The sequence below is a fragment of the Halichoerus grypus genome, chromosome 4, assembly GCF_964656455.1.
Source record: "Halichoerus grypus chromosome 4, mHalGry1.hap1.1, whole genome shotgun sequence".
Taxonomy (NCBI): Eukaryota; Metazoa; Chordata; class Mammalia; order Carnivora; family Phocidae; genus Halichoerus; species Halichoerus grypus.
Genome location: NC_135715.1, coordinates 164,397,717 through 164,416,113, shown reverse-complemented (window position 1 = coordinate 164,416,113; position 18,397 = coordinate 164,397,717). Strand labels below are relative to the sequence as shown.

The 18,397-nt window shown below is 49.8% G+C and overlaps 1 protein-coding gene and 1 pseudogene across 6 annotated transcripts in view; both read right to left on the bottom strand.

Moving 5' to 3' along the window:
- Positions 1-18,397, bottom strand: part of NRP2 (neuropilin 2) — a 115,366-nt gene that overhangs the window by 53,313 nt on the left and 43,656 nt on the right. For all 6 annotated transcript variants that reach the window (XM_036066138.2, XM_036066139.2, XM_078071229.1 and 3 more), the window contains exons 6-9: positions 17,252-17,421; positions 15,236-15,391; positions 2,634-2,778; positions 1,272-1,621 (exon numbers count right to left, since the gene is read on the bottom strand). In XM_036066138.2, coding sequence (XP_035922031.1) covers positions 1,272-1,621; positions 2,634-2,778; positions 15,236-15,391; positions 17,252-17,421 — 821 coding nt within the window. The remainder of the gene's footprint in view (positions 1-1,271; positions 1,622-2,633; positions 2,779-15,235; positions 15,392-17,251; positions 17,422-18,397) is intronic.
- Positions 13,629-13,777, bottom strand: LOC118518998 (U4 spliceosomal RNA; annotated as a pseudogene).

The following is an 18,397-nucleotide window of genomic DNA, read 5'->3' as shown; positions in this document are numbered from 1 at the left end:
CTCACCTAGAGCCCCAGGACATAAACTGAGGGTAGTGCGGCTCTCCTGGTCCAAGCCACGTGGGGGACGCAACCCAGAGCACATGTGGGAGCCACTGATTAGGGCCATGTTGGTGTGGAGACGTGCCAGGGGCTGGGGCTGGTCAGCACCTAGGGATGCTGCCGGGCTACCTCCTCTGCAGGACGCCCACAATTCCAAAAGGGGGCACCGTCATGGGGAGGGTAGGCCTTGACACTGGCGAAGATCATCTCCTTTCCCAGGCTCCCAGAACGGGTCAAGAAGAGCCAGGGTCAGCTCTCCCCGGGAAAACCCATGGTCCAACTTCTGCTCTGTCCACGGAGGTTTCCAGTTCCCAAGTCCTGAGTCTTTCCAGGCCCCTCAAGTGTGAACTGGGTGTTCACATCAGCATCGCCAAGCCTCCACCCAGCCTGTGCCTCTACATTAAGAATGGAAACATTCGCTGAGCAAAGGGGACCAAACAGAGACATGAAATTCCCCCTTCCTTGGTAAAAGAGGCCTGCTTTTAAATGAGGGTATCAGCAGTTAGGATCAGAATGCCTGACTCCCCCTGAGATTGACCTGGAGAGGGACAGGCATGATGTCTTCTCCCCTTGCTGGGGGCTCCTCCATACCCAGCATTGAGGGCTGACCCTTACTCCCTGATGGCGGGAGGGGTGGGCTGTGCTGGCCTGGGAAGTTTCTCCTGCCTCTCCCAGATTCAGTATGAGAGGTGGGAAAGATCTAAGTAGCGTCCAGACTGGGAAAATACAAAGGAGTGCAGCGACATTCAAAAAAACAGTTGTTTTTGGAAGTAATCCCCAAGTTTCTATACTTAGGCCTCCAAAACCTACATCCCCTTTTGGACGTCTGGTCAATTCCAAGGAAACATCATCTGAAAGAGGGTGTAAAGGGTGTCAAACTTGACAGAAAGGCAGTGCGGGGTGGGGGGTAGGTGTCTGGGCTCTGGAGTCAGACTGTGTCTGTGTCTGAATCGTGGCTCTCCACGATATACACCGTGACCCCGGGGGTGACACCAAGCCTCAGTTTTGTCATCTCTAACATGGGAGCGACAAAAGGATCCTCCTTCTAGAGATGTTGGAAGGATTAAAATATGGCATTTAGCAGGGTGTCTGGCACAAAGTAATCTCTCAGCTAATGTTTATTAGAATACAGGGGGTCTGGTGACGACTGTCTAGTTAGGAAGTGAGCACCCCCAAACTAAACTTCCCCGTTGGCGGTTGGGTTAGAGAGGTCTTCCAGGAATGGCCTACCTTCGGCTGCTGGGTCCTGGGGTCCTGGATGTGTTCCCAGTCTCTGCCATTTAGGCTATAGGAGACTTTGAACTTGCGCACAAACGCCCTGGCTTCCACGGCAGTGATGCTATCTCCCCCGCGGGCCCCCTGGATGATGATGCCCTTCACCGTCTTGGGCACTCCCAGGTCCACCTGAAGCCACTCCTCGCCCGGCTGGGCCTGAGGGATCCGGGGAAACCAACCCGAGCGGCTGCTGACCAGGCGGGCGGCGCTCGGGCTCCACAGGTACTCCCGAGTGGAGGAGGCCGAGATCTGAGAATCAGGGATGAGGCCCGAGAGCATCCCCAGCATGTTGGAGCAGGGGGCATCTGTGGAGGGGAGGGAGACGCAAGAGCTCGTGGCCGCACCCAGCTTACCGGACAGCACCTCCCCTTACAGTGAGCTGTGAAAGAACCCGACTACCACACGCTGGAAGTCAGCACTGGTTTCTTTGCGTTTCAAGCACCGTGGTTAAGAGCCCAGACTGAGAGCCAGACTGCCTGGGTCCATGTCTGCTTTGTCCCTTACTAGCTGTCTGACCTTAGGCAAATGATTCCACTGCTGTGTCTCCAGGTCTGAAAGAGGGCTAGCGGCAGAACTTACCTCTTAGGGGTTATTGCAAGGACTCCTTCGGTTACTACACAAACGGTCATGGCACAGGGCCTGGCACATCTGAGCATCCCACACTGTTAGCCAAGGACTCTCAAATCCTTGTGGGTGACACCAGGGCCCCCGGAGCCTCCCAGGGCTGTGAGCGCAGCAAAGCTCAGCTGAGCCCTGAGTTGTTTCCTGGATGATTGTTTTCCCAAGCATGGAAACTTTGCTGGGGTCTTTGCTTTCACATGTGTTATCATAGCTTTTTATGACCTTGTGCCCTTTGCACATGCTGTTCCTGCTGCTCCAAATGCTGTTCCCCTCTATCATCATCAGACTAACCTTTACTTAAGTATCACATCCTCAGAAAGGCCATCCCCAAACTTCCAAACAACAGTCAGTTAGGTCCCCCACTCTTTCTCCGAGCCCTCTGTCCTTTTCCTTCATACACGCATCTTAGTTTAAACTATCCAGTACTTGATCTGGTTATGATCTATGCTGCCCACCAGCCTGAAAGTTTCATGTGGTTAGAGACCCCATCTGCTTGTCACTTCCCCTGTCCACTTCCATTCCCAGTGTGGCGCCTGTTGCACAGCAGGCCTCCAAGAATACTTGTGTAGCCAATGAGCAGATGCACAGATAAACGGTATCCGGCAAGACGGGGTCTGCAGTCAGGGTGCATTAGCTACTGCTAAACAGAGCTCCAGGTGCAAGTGAGCCTTCTGGAAAGGTCACACCCCCCCTCACCTGTGACCCGGCAGCCGAAGAGCTCCAGCCGCAGGGCAATGCCTGAGTGCCAGGTCTGGGGCCGGATCCTGACGAACCTGGTCAGCAGGGGCGTGTGCAGCTTGTTGAGAACCACCTCTGTTGCGTCGTTGTTGGCTTGGAACACCTGTAGGGTGAGAGGAGAAACCACTGTCAGAATCCCTGCTTGCAGTGTGGCCGCTCACCCAGCCTTTGAAGGGGGTGCAAAAGTTCCGTTGAACCTTATTTCCCCTCAAGCTTGTAATAATCAGTGTGTTTGTTGTTTGGGGCTTTTTTAGAAGTACCATGAAAAAAAAATTTAATTTCTCACACTGCTCTAACTTGAAAACAATAACTGGTCTTCACAAAAACTTTTAGAGGAAAGAAAAATGTTGCCTCTGGGCTGAGAGCAAGCAGAAGGCGGCGCCTTAAATCTGGAGCAGAAGGGTCATCTTTTAGGGCTAGTGGACCTCATTAGCTTGAACTTGATTCTCCCCCTCCCTCACGGTGCAGGCATATAGGAATATTTGCCAGGTATTTTTATAAAGTGCTTCACAGTTGTTTTGTTAGTTACTTAGAGACCTCCCTGCTCCGTGAATGGGTGAGAGCATGGGGGCGGCGGGGTGGGCAGCACCATCTACTCCTCGGGGCCCTGTGTCAATCAACACTTTCTTGGTTCCCTCTGGTCTTTGTTGGATGTTCAGGGTTGCAGACAGTCTCTCAGAGTCCTGCCCTGGTTTCCTCTCACTGTGGTCCCACCCTGTAATGAAATCCATCCCTGTCCCCATCTGACCAGTGCATCTCTTAGGGGAGGAAAGGCTTTTCGGAATAGCTTCTAAGCCAACATGGTAGGAGCAAGTCCTAGTTTACCAGATGGCCCAAATCAATAACTGCCATATGGACCTTATGCTTTCCTGTGCTCTCCATTAAATAATAATAAAAAAAAAAGTAGCTGGCGCAAGTATATGTGAGTTTCTCTTGGTTTCCTTGCTAAGGGCTGGGGGAAAGACCCACTAACCAAGCATCACTTCTAAATCATACCTGTCATAGCTATAACAACCAAGAGACTCTGCAAATCGACTCGAGGGACTAGACACTTCAGCTCATGATACCTAGAACAGGCCAGGTATGTGGACACTGACAGGGCTGCGACCAGAGGATGGGGAAAAACTGGTCTGTTCCAATACCCCTGAGATAGACACCATGTAAACACAATTACATCTATAATGCCTTGGCAAGTTAAGTATTATTATTTCTGCTTTTTTGATGAGAAAACGGAGGCTCAGGGATGTCCGTCTGGATCCAAAGCCCCTGTGGAGATGGATCGTAGGTTTATGGTTTCCTACGTTGGCTCTCACCTCTTTTAACAAATTCGCAGTGTTTATATTGGTGGCGAGGAGTCTTGGAGTCCTTAAGGTCTCTGAGCCTGGGCTGAATGGAGGTGGGGTTACTCTTCAGGGATGTGTGTTTATAATCCTGACTTGAAAGCTCTGGATAACAGCAATGAGCTGCAAGCCGCTTAGAGCTAATTAACAACGTGGTCCTTTCTTTCCCATGAACTGTAACTAGGAACTCTGCCATTTGGCAACCTTGAACCCTCCATATTTCCCACTTGCTGAGGTCAAAAGTTAGAGTCCTTAAATAGCACACCATTGATGGTGGGGGTGAAGTTAGAGTCCTTAAATAGCACACCACTGATGGTGGGGGTGAAGGGTAAGAGACATTACACCTTTGCAATCAGATCAGGGGAAGTGGCTTGCTTAAGACAGATGGAGCAAAGGAGAGGAGGAAACAGGTTTTCACTGGCCCACCATATTCAGTTTAAACCCCTTATGCCTGGTGCTAAGCGCACCGAAGCCAGGGGCGCTCCCACCCAGCCTGCCCCACTTGCTGCTCCCTGTCCTCACTAGGGAGCCTCCCGCCCATCCTAAGGCCAAGTTCCTTCCTTTGCTGCCTTGCTAACTGCAGGGGGCAAGGGGCAGAACTGCTTGACCACCTATCACTCCCAGGTCTGATCTGGCTCCTTCCTTTCTAGTGACTGGGGACAAAGAGGGGCTAGAAGACAAAACAAGGGAAGAAAGACCAGGCAAACAGGAGGAAAGTGGGTTAGAGTCAGGCACCTGGGGGGAGGCTGATGGAGAGAGGGGCCCAAGCCTCTGTGATCTTAATCTTGGAGAAGGACGACCGAGGGAGGGGACAGGGCCCAGGAAGGCCCCGGCCTGGCCATGCCCGTTTCATGGCTTCTCTGGAGCTTATAAAGAGCTCCTCAGCTCTGAGGCAAGGAATGAAGGCACTGAATCCAAGGGAAAGAGATTAATCAATTCTCTTAGAATTCAGCATGAGGCAGAGGCTTTTGTTTGTTTTTTGTTTTCTTCTGGCAAGGAAGAAGCAAATGCAGCACTTTGCTTATTTGGGGAGGTGCTGTGAGCCATGGGGGGCCGCCACCGGCCCGCGCCCTGAGGATTGTGAGGCTGACTGTGTGTGGCTGCCATCAGGAGATGCGAAGGAGTTCATCTGGGGAGGGGAGCTGGATTTGTCACGTGAATACATAATTGGAGCGTTGAGTGGATTTGAACTTTAACACAGCTGCTAATCCACAGCATATACACCACGCTGGTACCGTTTAGAAACACAGCACGTCTTATGTGTTTTTAATATCCAATTTTATCTTATCTGACCCCTTCATTTCTCAGCCTTGGCAGACAACACTAAGAAACCTTTCTTCCCCCTCCCCCCCCCCCAGTAAGGAAATGACTGTGTCTTTGGACTCCCTTTGGGAGGCTGGTACGGGCGTGAGTGTGGCTGTGCGTGGGCATGTGCACGTGCACGCACACGCGTGTGTACCTGTCCGGTGAGGGGGCTGGTCTTCCCACAGAGGCACGCGGTCACAGGCTTTGGGTGAGCCCCCTGCTCTCTGTGTACAGTGACACCTGTCAGAAAGGGAGGCGAGGACACGGTCTCTCTGCTTAGACCACCTACCTGGCTGCCCGCACCACCCCCCCAAGCTTCATTCTGCCTTCCCGTTTTGCTCACTCTGCTCCTACCCTTGCTCGGAACCAAATGAATGCTCATTTAACATGGCCTCGAATTGTCCTTTGGGTTTCTGAGCCTGCTTCCTTCTTGGTTTCTTGTGTGCTCTTGACTTTGCACTCATATCTGCCCCTGCTCTCTGGACCCTTTGCTGACGGAGTACCAGCTTATTTTATTAAACTCTTTATACACTTCTCACCAGAGTGGGGAAAAAACCCCCCAAACACCACTGAACCAGGCACCTGGGGAGACAGGCTGCTGCTGAGCTCATCAGTGTGGGCAAATGTCTCCACCTCCCCCAGGCCCCAATTTCTCCCTCTATTAAATGAGTTGATTTGTCAGGTCCTTTCTGGCCCCCAGATTCTAAGGCTTTCCGTGTAAGAGTTTCCAACTAGAACTGCCCTAGCAGTGCTCATTTTGTAAAGGGCATTTTAATTGTCCAGGGTCCCTTAAAGACTAAGTACTTTGGTGGACGAGGGCTGTGGGTTTTAATACACTTCAAAGAGTGCCCAGGACACACAGTGAGTGCCCCACTCAGAGGGAGAGTATACCTTGTTGATGTTTTCGCTCAATAACCGTCCCAATTATTAATAATGAAAAGTAATGAATAACAACACCCTAGTCCTTACATACTGTCTTTCACCCAATGATATCAAAGTGCAATTTATGAAAATCCATTTTTAATGAAATATTAAGCAGTTTCTATTTCTCCTGACCCAATGGATTTACGAGGTCTCTATTTTTCTCCCTGCATCTTCCTATTTATAGCTGGGAAATGCTATCATATATTATACATCTTTATGACTTTCTCAATGCTTCTGTGGTTTCAGAATCACCCTTCATATGTTTTCTGATCAAATTCTCGGAGATGGATTCTTGGCTTCCAGTCTAGGCATTGCAAGGTAAGGGGTTGTGTGCATGGGAAATGATGCCAGGAAATTGGTTTTATTCCCTATTCCCTGCCGACTCACTGAATCACTATAGGCAAATCAATAATCCTTAGATACCTTGGTTTCTCCTTCAGGAAAATGAAGTCGATAGAGGCTTGCAGACAGACACTAAGGTCTACCAGTCCTCCCTGTTGGCTCCAGCGCCGGCAGAGCACCTAGGACCGATGTTAGAGCGGAAGCCACTAACACATGGGTCTCTGTTCAATGGGGAGGCTTCAAACTGTGAAAGCCATTGACTCCCAAGCCCCAAATTTTCAGGCCATAACTTGACAGTGAGGTGTCCCTGATGCTAAGAAAACTCAGCGGGTCGTCAGCGTATGGTACACGCCGATAAGCATACACCAAATGTGATGATTCACATTATAACATCTGCTTTAAAAGCTGGATGTCACAGATGGTACGCATTTTTGTTAATTTTTAAAAGCAAAATGCTAATATGGTTGCTTTATCACCCAAAAGAAAACCAGAAGTGTGTTCAAGGTGTCTCTAGCTTTCTTAAGAGGTAAGGATAGTGTTGATTGATGTAATTATTAAATTATGTGTGTGTGTGTGTGGGGGTGTGTGTGTGTGTGTTTATGTTGAACACAGATTTCTTCAAATGCATCTCTGCAAACCAAGTTTAAAAAGCAGTTCAGGGCACAAAGTGGTTTGGATAATCCATTTGGTGCCTCGCTGAATTCTGAACATAATCCAACACTTTCCAATTGATTCTTGAGACCTTTGGTTTATTTTCAGAAAGACAGAATCTGAAACCGGCAGCACTTCAAAGATTTTCTGATTTGCACCTCTGGGGGGGAGGGAACATCTGCCAATTAACTTGGCTGCTATCCAACATCCCAGTGTGGTGACTATCTATGTACCCCACCCAGGAAAAGAAAAAAAATCAACATGTTTTGACCATGCCTATGAGCTCCTCTAATACTATGTAAAATAAAAGAAAATAATACGTGTGATCTAATAGGAAACATCTAGGCCGAAAGCATCCCTGATGGCTTTGAGGTCATCTTTTCTCTATTTTTCCACCCCATTTCTTGTCACAGCCACCCGTCCCTGTCGCCCTGTCCTTAAGTCTTCTTGGAAGAATATGCAGTGACTCGGGCGCCTGGGTGGCTCAGTCGTTAAGCGTCTGCCTTCGGCTCAGGTCATGATCCCAGGGTCCTGGGATCGAGTCCCACATCGGGCTCCCTGCTCCGCGGGAAGCCTGCTTCTCCCTCTCCCACTCCCCCTGCTTGTGCTCCCTCTCTCGCTGTGTCTCTCTCTGTCAAATAAATAAATAAAATCTTTAAAAAAAAGAGAACATGCAGTGACTCTAGCACTGAGTGTTGGCCTGCCTACCTCGGAGGCCTCTGGGCAGGGGGGGGTTTGCCGCCAAGCCCAAGTTCCTCTCCTGTACACCAGTAATCCCTGCCATCAGCATCTAGGTGCCCAGGATGGTGCGGACGCTCCATGTCCGTCACAGTCTGAGCTCCTCGGCACAGAGCTGCGGCGCAGGCTCGTGGTGGGAGCTGGCCATATGTAACCTTCCTCCACCAGGCGGGCCCTTCACCCGACAGATGCAGGCTCTCATTATGTGCACCGCCTCCCATTTGAGTAGGGCTTCGGAATGCAGTCTGCACACGCCTGTCTCTTCATTACCTATGGTGTGACCTACGGTTTATTCCTATTTTGCTGTAAATATCTGAACGTGGCCAGCTCCAGGGACTGCAAAGAAAGCAGGAAATTTTTCAAAGACAATATAGTGCTGGAGCCCTGAGGTAGAAATTGTGCAGGAGACGGTCTTCTTCCTTTTCTTTTTTTTTTTTTAAATAAATATTTCTCTCCACTAATAAATGTTTCATTGCATCCAAAGTTCTCCTTTTCGATCTACTTGGCACAAACATTCAAGGAGGAGGAGAACAAAGCAGGTAGAAAAGAGAGGTAGCAGAACAGAGGGCAGAAACTGGGGAAACCAATAGCACATTTTAAAAATTTCTCTCAGAAACAATTGAACTGATTCATCCTTATTGCAGAACCAAATGCCTGTCCTCTCTCCCCCACCCCCTTCCCCGGCATTTTCTCTAAAACCAGCTATTGCGTCCATACATAAAACTAAATTATTAATCAATGGACGCCATCCTGTTTAATTAATTTGTTGCACCAAACAGGCAAGGGGTGGGGGGCAGGGTAGGGGTGCATTGCACGTGGGGAAAATGATGTTAAGGTAATGGACATTTTTTTTTTCTTTTTTGTAAATCATGGCCCTGACATTTCTCTCTTAAAACTCCTCCTTAAAGACTATAAAAAAATTCTTTTAAAGCTGCTTTCATTCTAGTGGATGTGGGAACTTAGCCAGACACAGAGTCAGAAGGGCTGTGTCTCATATATATGTGTATACATATACATATATGAGAGAGAGCAGTGGGGGGGAACTTAAGGTAGGGTGAGAATGGGGGTAGGGCAGAGAAAGTTCCCTAACCACCAAATGCTCATTTCTGACCATGATGCCCTCCTGTCTCCTGCCCCTTTACTGAGGGCTGTTTTTGTCATCAAGCAGTTCTGCTGATGCGGAGGAGACAGGAGCAGGAACGTGTCATGGGGTGTAGGGCGGGGGAGGCCGGTGGAGGTGGGTGGGATGTGCACATCCCATCTGTGTGTGCCTTGTGGGACCCGTTAGATTTACTGCGGGATTATGTTACCCCATTGAGACGTAGAGCCCTGGAACATAGCATACTAACAGGATTAGGGTTTCGGGACTGGAGACAGAAAAGCACCAGGGAGGAGAGCAGAGGAGGAGAGGGGAGGGAAGCTCAGGGATTCGGGGCTGGAGGAGGGATGGGACATCAGAGCACTGGAAGGGAATGGCCAATGTCCTTCTGTAAAGGTCGGGGGAGAAACACAGATGTTCTCACCGGGTTGGCAGGGTTCTCCATACTGAAAACCTCTTGTGACATCGTCACATTTTTTGAGAAGGCACCTCTAACTTGCAGGTGGGCAGAAGGGGGAGCAAAAGGGTACGGGGAGTAAGGTTCCTGAGCCTATCTGCCATCTGCATTCCTCTTTGGTGCAATCTCAGCCAATCACAGAGCAGGGAAATGGTGATGTGTTCACCCCAGGGCTCATCTAGGAATGCTGGAGTGAGGGCAAAGAGAGTGTTTGCAGCCCAAGCAAGATCACTGTGCCCTTTGACATCCCCTGCTCACTTGCCCTGTCCTACTGGCCTCAGTGCACAGCCATGAGATGGAAAGCACTGGGAATTTGGCATCGAGGCCATAGCGCCAGGGAGGCTGGCCTCAGCTCCCAGAGACGATTTGGCACCCATGGGAGTTGGGTGAAGCCAGCCATGGGAGCCTGAGAGAGAAAAGGTTCCAAGCTTATGTATAATGACATTTTCCCTTGGGCTTCCTAAGTGGAGAGGCTAAAGGTCTGAGCTCATCCCATGGCAAATGGATAAGGGACAAACTTAATTACCTAGGGCCCTGGATTCTTCTTAGTTATAACTGAGGGGGGCAGAAAAACTGGGGGATATGAATTTCAAAAGGGCATTGGCTCTCTTTGGAATATATAGAACCCCAGTTCGATGATGCAATCAGATGCATGACTTCTGAAGTCTGATGCCCATTCCCAGCTGACAGCTTGAGTCACTGTTGTAATCTTATATATAGTCAACAAAACTGCAATGAAAAGGATAGGGGAAAACCAGTCATCCACCAGGAGGTAAAAAAAAAAAAAACAACAAACAAAAACACAGTACTTTTTGGAAACTCTAAGTTATTAATTGGAGGAATAATTGCATCCCTAACAGAAGAATGAAACTGAGAAGGGTAATGTTTATCTGAGGCAGCTTGAGTGCAGGACCCATCAGATGCAGAGAGAGGTCTGGATGACTTATCAGGTCCCTTCCAGACCTATGATTTTAAAAGAGGCAGATAAATATCCCATGGGGCCTTGTTACTTTTTAAATTGATAACTTGCTTCTGCTCAAGAAGAGCTTTGTGGGTCTAATACATTAATTATATCTGCAGAGAGCCTTCCATCTACAGATCCCAAGGTGCCCTGCCAACACAAGCTAGAGCACCATTCTGTTTGGGCAGAGGCGGAAACACTGAAGCACGGAGCTATTAGGAGAAATTTCCAGGGTCACACGATGCATCCTCTAAGAAGATCTGAAAATAGACGCCACATGGTTCTGTTAGCTGACTGACTTGGGGGGTTTGGTTTTCTGACACTGTTCTCTCTCCTCTTAAGTCTCTGATAATTTCGAGGAGGGTTCTAAATTCTCCAATGGCTTTCAAAGTGATTTGTTTTAATTTAGAAAATAAATATAGGACAGAGAATGTTTTGAAGTGGGGTGTGTATGTGTTTTGAAGGGACGTGGCCAAATCAAACGCGAAGCAACTTCTCTCAGCTCTACATCCTCGGGATTCTAGGAATCCGAACTCCAAACTGATGAGCCGGGCACGCTAATCCATGCTGTCTGAGCACAGCTTTGCCCTTGGGTCTCCACAACGATGGAGGCTCTCCAGGAAAATGCACGCCTCTAGACCCCTAGACTGAAGATCTAGAAAGCCGGCTTCCCTCTGGATGTGAGATGACAGCAAGGCCTGGATCAGATTTCGGGAACATCTTCCTGGAGATCAAAGCCCTGTGACCAGGTGCCTTTCAAGGGGACTCCACAGTTCCCCTGTCCCCGGGGCAAATTACTCTGTCTCTAAGAGCTTCAATTCCAGTCTTTGAAACTCTGTTCCATTCTGAAGCCAATGAGGTGGTACCTGGAGGTTCTCTGAGCCCCTTGGAGGCCACCACTGCCTTAATGGGATGAGCTTATTTAGCACATTTCTGCCACTCATTACAGGGTAATTCTGAAAACTCTTGGACCTCATCCCTGTCCTCACCCTCCCATCCTCAATCTGGCCATCAAGATATATTTAGCACCTCCACAGACTCTCTCTTTGAGCCCAAATTTCTTCCAAATACATCAGAACAGCCAACAGCACTGTGACTAACAGCAAGGTAACCAGGGCTATGTCAACAAGGAGATGCCCACGTTTACCAAATAAGGGAGAAATGAAGACAAGGCCTTTTGCCTAGACATATAAGGGCAATGGCCTCTGTCCCCCATCCTGACACTAGTCTTGGCCATGTTCCATCCAGTGTACACCCACAGAGCTAGCCATTCAGAGGTGAGCGGGGTCCTGGCCAAGGCCTCGAGCCTCCAGCTACTGCCATTTTTCTCCCTGCCCTTCCTGTGGCTTGTGTGTACATAACTGTGCCCATAATTATAGACACATACGTGAACCTTCTAATACTGTATTTACAACACCATGTCTATGCTAGGGGTGTTATTAATATGGCTGGTGAAACCGAAAGCAGTAGTTTTCTGCTTGTGGTTTCTGAAGATATATATGTGAAGCAATTTGTATAATCTAAGGGAGCACATGGGCTGGATATGGGCTCCATCAGGCGGACAAGCGCTCTGCCTTGTGGTTACGCCATAAATATGCATAAGGAGGGCCCACCCTATAGGAAAATCATAGGTTCCATATTTATGGCATGTGTAATTGGATAAGGGTTTGGGGATGTGTGGCCTGTGTAAATGGGCCGTGTTTTGCCAGGAGGATGCTTGCAATACCCCCCACGATAGTCAAATGCCTCCGTCAGCGGCAACCTCACCATGACCTGTTAGGTAGAAAGAGACGAAGAAGAGGCTGCTCACAGGCTGGGGGAAGCTGGAAAAGAGCTCCTTAGTCTTCCTCACTTCCTGGCCACAAGAAGTCATTCCCCCGTAGGCCCAGGCTTTGCCTCAGCCCAGCCTGGGTCCACGGCGTAAATCCTGTATTGCAAGGAAACAGCATAGCCATCGCCCACCACCTTCAGCACTCATTAATCTTGTTTTTCTCCGATTTCCCCAATTCCCTGGTCTTTGGTACATAGCACTGGTGTTGACAGTGACCAGGGAATTGAAATCAAGTTCCCGCATTTCTGCCCCAAACATCACCATCCCCTCTTCACACCCTGTGCACGGATTTGCATCTGCAAACCCTCCCCCTGCACCGCAGAGCGGAGCACGCGGCCGCCTCTACCTCTGCTCTGCTTTGCTCACAGGTCCTGCTGTCTGAATGGTGCTTGCAAGCCCACCACCTAGCCCCAGTTAGCTTGGCACGGCGCCCACCCGCCGGTGGCTACAGAGAGAAGCTCAGTGGTAGCGGCCGTTATAGACGCGGCACGGACGAAGCCTCTCCCCGCCCCTCCCCTGCCCCCAACTCCCCTCCTTAGCCACCTCCCCTTCGTGGCAGCAAATCAAACTGCAGCAGACCTGACAAATCTATTCGGCAGGGTTCACTCAACTATTTCCACCCGAGCGGAGATCACCCCCGGAGGGGCGGAAGGGCAGGTCTCCCTCGTCGCCCACCGCACCCGCAGTGGGGCAAGGCAGCGAGGGGAGGGGCCAACGCCTAATTGGCAGGCCTTACGGTTCTCCTGCCTCCTTCTAGGTAGTCAGAGAATGAATATCTAATGGGGGAGAGAAAGGGTTTTTTCCTCTGCCCAATGCTTTTTATGCGGGCAGGACTGATGCACTAAAAAGCCAAACAACGACAACAAAACAAAAATGAAATTACCCTTTGGCTCCTGAGGAAAGAAATCTAGCCAAGGGTGAGAAGGGGAGGTGAAAGAGAGGGAGAGAGAGAGAATGATATATCCAATATGAAAAAGTTGAGAATGATTCCAAAGGAGCCCAGCAAGCTAAATTCAGTTCCCAGGAATATCTTCCCTGCAGAACGAATACCAGGGATAAAGCCAGGGAGGGCAGCATTCTGTCAAAATGTGCAGTGCTAAGGTATTTCCAAAAGCAGATTTCCTACAAATAGTGTTTTAAATAGCATCCCAGTCCATCTGCGTGCTTTTAAAATCAGCTTATGCTACAGGATCCCTCTGGCCAGTGCTGCTTAGTCATTGAGCCTGCACAGGGAGGCAGTCAGGTGAGCCTCCTTCTTCTCCCCCAGGACCCACTCCTACTCAGCGCTGGCCCTCGCCTGCCTGGCTGAGCTGTCAGCTTCTACCAGTTTCGTACTGAAAAGGGTGGGTGAGGAGAGAAGGCATGGGAAAGTGTCAGGGGGATGAGTTTTCAATTAGCAATAATCGCGCCTCGGATAAACCTCATCGGCTACGATACTGCCACTGCGCCAAGCTCGTCAGGGGGATGAGGACTCAGTCCCTTGCCCAGAGCATCCAGGGCCAACTCAGCCTTGCCCTTTCCAAGCCATATTTGCAACTGAAACAAAAGAAGTCAAGGAGAAGCCAGACCTGGTTGACCATGTCAAGGTGGGGAGGTCTTTTAACTGCTAAATACCTCACTTTCTTGGTCTGTGAAATGAAGAAATTGTGTGTATGTGTGTGTGTGTGAGAGAGACAGAGACAGAGAGAGAGAGAGATACCTGGTAATATCCAGAAGCTGTGATTTCCAGATGAATGGTGCCATGTTACTATGGCGATTTTAGTAATAATAATAAAAAAAAAATCCACTGCTTTAAAAACTCACACTTCCTGAGTGAATCAGTGCCGACATCACAGTTCTGCACCTTCTCCGTCCAACATTTCCAGTCTCGGCAGCGAGGGCAAGCAACCTCGGGGCAGTGGCAGGAGCCGAGGAGGCCATGTTTGGAAAAGATCTCTGGCCTCTCTTGGGTTGGTCACATGCGTCCCGTTTTGATAATTCGCAGCTCGACAGGCCAGGGGCCCTGGCAGAAAGGGAGCACGAAAGGGGAGAGTCCCTTTGCCTGTCCCCGCTTCCATTCAGGGAAGGATGGGCACTGTCCTCCCAGAGCGGAGAGCCAACGCATGACAGAGATCGTCCCCTGCCCGGGCGAGACCACCAGCCGTTCCCAATGAGCCCCCCATGTGCCGAGCGCACCCCATAACCAGGATTGGCGGAGCCGGCCCCAGGCCTGCTCACTGCCAGGATGCCGCGTGTCCTACGAAAGCCAAGTGCCCCACATTCATCCATGTGTACAACAGAAGCCCTGCGTCACCCGCACGGACACACCTCCGAGGACCACAGACACTGAGGGCACCAGCCGGCAGAGTTCAATGTCTTACTGCCAAGCATGATTGCCAGTTCAGATCCCATCCCCGACAAACTGAATTTCTCCTCATTATTTATTGTCCTCTTTCTTCTTCAGGACATTGTGATTTCCTCCCAGGATTTGTGCCCTTTCATTTCTAGACCTCGGTAACTCCTGAACCACAGTTTCATGTGGTTTTGTGATTGTTAACCCAGCATGTGGAAGGGACTCAGGCCATAAATGCTCAATGAATCCTGTACGGGCAGGCGCGGACTGGGGACACATTTTCTCCTTCATTTGCAGTCAGAGAGCACTCTGCAAGCTCGCGCTCGCTCGCTCGCTCGCTCTGCAATGCCACACGCCACAGAAGCCAGGCTGTCGGAGAAACTGTGTTTTCCAATCGCTTTAGCATAAGAAAGAATATTTTCAGGGCCACCGCCTCCCATGCCTCCATCAATTATTCGAGCCTCACCGAACCAGGCCTCCTCCCCTCTGTGGGGTCGCCTGGCAGCTCCTCTCGTCCCCAGACTCCCGCACACCCCAACGCCCCAACGTGCCTGCGAGGCGGGGAGGGAAATGGGTTTACCTTGTGGTTTTTGCCATGCCGGTAGACCATCCAGTCTTCCCCGTTAGTGCTGACCTCCAGCTTGTAGGATTTGACATAGTAGCCATTCTGCGTTTCCCTGGAAATCGCTCCTTGCGTTGCAATGGCTGTGAGCATGGTTAGAAAGCGCAGGTCCACCTGAGGAAGAGGGGAGGAGGAATAAGGGACCCACGGCTCCTGACAGGAGGGCAGCAACCTCTTGCTTTTCCTTCCAAGGACAGAACTGTCGTACTTAGCTTACGACTCGTGTCTGTGATCCACCAGAATCAGAGGGATCAGTACCAGTCTGCAATTCCAGACTGGATGGTCAAACTCAACTTATCTGGCCCTAAATTGGACACCTTTGAAATTGTACCTGGATGATTGTTCTTTTTTTCTCTTTTTTTGCAAATTTGAACGGACAGTATTCAGTTTATCTTAAAGGGATCCTCGAACATCTAGAACTGTGACCTCTTCTTTTTGAACTACAGCCTGCCCTGCATAGTAAAAGCAGATGCTGTTTAAAGAAACAATGGCTAAATCCACTCCACCCCACTCCAGTCCAGTCCAAGCCAATTCACTTATGATGCCCTAGTTGCAACGTCTCAGCTCAGGGCTGCCTCGCCTCCCCTCCCCTCGGTCCCTCACTCCATTGTGTATTTAGTCCCTCAGGTCACTAAAGGGTCAAAGGGCATCCAGAGTCTGCCCAAGCAATTAGGCTTATGCACCAAGTCCCGACCTTTGGCTCGATGAGGAAGATGACCCACATTTTAAGGCATCTCTCTTCCCACAACACCAAACCCATTTGGAAATTGCTGGATGTCATTCCTTTGCTGGCCGCAGTGTTTCTTAACGGCAACCTCTGTGTGATCAAAATTTAGCCAGCGCTCACTGGCCAAATTTGATTCAGGAAGCATTTATTGGTACTTGATATGTGCTCGGCGTATTACGCAATTCAAAAGAAGCATGCAGTACTGTATGTGCACACGATAAACAGCTGGAGGCCATACGAGAAAGCTTAGGGTTGAGGACCAAAAATAAGAAGTAGAATCTGTGGAACACTGATGATAAAAGAGAACGTTCTGGAAGCTTTGCAGGAAGGATGAGAAGGGTTTTTGGAGCAGCAGAGAAGAGATAGTGACAAATGGCCTTAGGGTTGTGCTGTTAGGACCTCTGTGGACTCCCTGGAAGTTTCTAAGTGGTACTTGTCCCTGTCCTGTTGTCTGCTCTGCCATGTCCTTCTCAGAGCAGAGGTCATCGGGTCACATCAGAACTAGGACCGGCTTGTCAATGGGTCACAAGGCTGTCCGATGTGTGTCATAAAAGCAGTCATTGCCCTAGCGTGGACCTAGCAGCTCGCTCTTCCCCGGAGATGAGAACCGGACCAGTCTATAGTTTTGGCGGGGGGGGTTATTCAACATACATTGCAAGTCTTATTCAGAACGAAAGCAAACAATAGTCTGAATAGACGCTGCAGAGCATCTGGGCAACTAGAGCTTCATTCCCGGTAGTGACATTTTCCCATGTGTTCTTCTGATAGCTATGTGAAAAACCTTCCTGGCAGGGCTCCCTCCAAACAGCAAAGATCATGAGAAGCTGCCATGCTCAGCTAGCAACTCAACAAGTCTGCCCTCAGGAAAAAGCCCTCCCCCGACCACGTCTCTGATGCCTCCCTGTGCCAAGAATGAGGAAGATCTGGAACTGTTTATAGAATGTTCCTTGGATATCTATACTAAGAGGCAAACAGCACCCAGGCCAAACAACTTCTCCAAGGCCTGGTAATCTTCACAAGGGGTGGCAGTATCTGTCTTATCATCATTTTATCCCAGCAGTTAGCACAGCGCCTGGCTGAGTCTATTTGTGCCTGGTACATGTGGGTGTTTGGATGGATGAATGAATGGAGCTCTCGAGTATGCTGTGTTTATTTTCTTTGTGTCCTCTGTCCACTCCAGCCGAGCCACCTCCCTCGCCCACCGGTACACTCACACTCGGCACACCCTCTGGTATCGGAGTAAGTACCTGGAGGTACTCCTTGCTGGAATCCAAGTTGGGGGTCCAGCCATTGTCATCGCCATGGAGCCGGCTTTGTTGAGGTGTCCACCTTTCGTCAGAGTAGGTAGATGAGGCACTAATCTGTTCATTAGCAATCCGGCCAGATTCCATTCCCAGAGGCACATTGCACTGGAAGTCTGGGGAAGGGAGAGAGTCAAGGGCAGAGTTATGTCTCTTAACCTCAAACTCCTGGGACCCCCAAAATGTTGCTGCCTTCTAGGGACAAGTCCTTGCAGAACTCCCTCATCTTAAAGACCTAATTATACACTCACATTTTGAAAACAACTCTGCCAAGTCATAGAGCTTGACAACCCCTCTGGGTCTGAAAGAAACTAAATTGGACCTAAAAGAAGTCAGGCTGTGGGTAAATAAGAATCATCATACAAATTAAAAATACAATCTAAAGCATAAGAACTGTTGGTGCTGCAGGCGACGGATGCTCACAGACGCCAGATGCACCGTTATTGAAATACAGGTAAACGTGTGATAGACTCGTGGCAATCTGGGTGGGCTGATACATCGTGGGAAGCCTGCTTTCTTCTTCATAAACACCCAGGAGGCACTTCTGCTTCTCTCTTTCACTCAACTGTCTCGAGTTCTGGCACAGAAGACCGACATTACAGAGCAGTGAATACCCGTCTTTGGGACATCTCTCCCTGAGCACGGGCACATCACTCTCTTCCCCTGTGCCACGTGCCTCGGCAAATGGACCCGGAAGTCACTGACTCTGGCTACGCACCATTAGTTCGACTGCTGTCCTTCCCACGGATACTGCAGACACTGGTCAGTACCTGCGTGTGCAGGCGTCTGACAGAGACTAGCAATTTTCTCGGGTATCAAACCCATTCTTGAGCTCCGTGACTGCGCTGGCCATTTGCAGCACTTGGTGCAAATGTGTAATACTGTTTTCCTGTCACCCAATCTTCATGAGCTCTTTGAAGAAGAACAAAAGCAAAACCCAGAAGAAGACCCATCGCCTTTCCAGTAGGCCAGGCTGCCATGTCTGTGGGTATGCACATGGTAAGCTGTCTATAAGCATGGCAAGATTTCCCCGGCTCCAATCCTCCCTAAAGTATTTCTTTGGGACTTAAAGTTCTCACTAGGGTCTCTAAG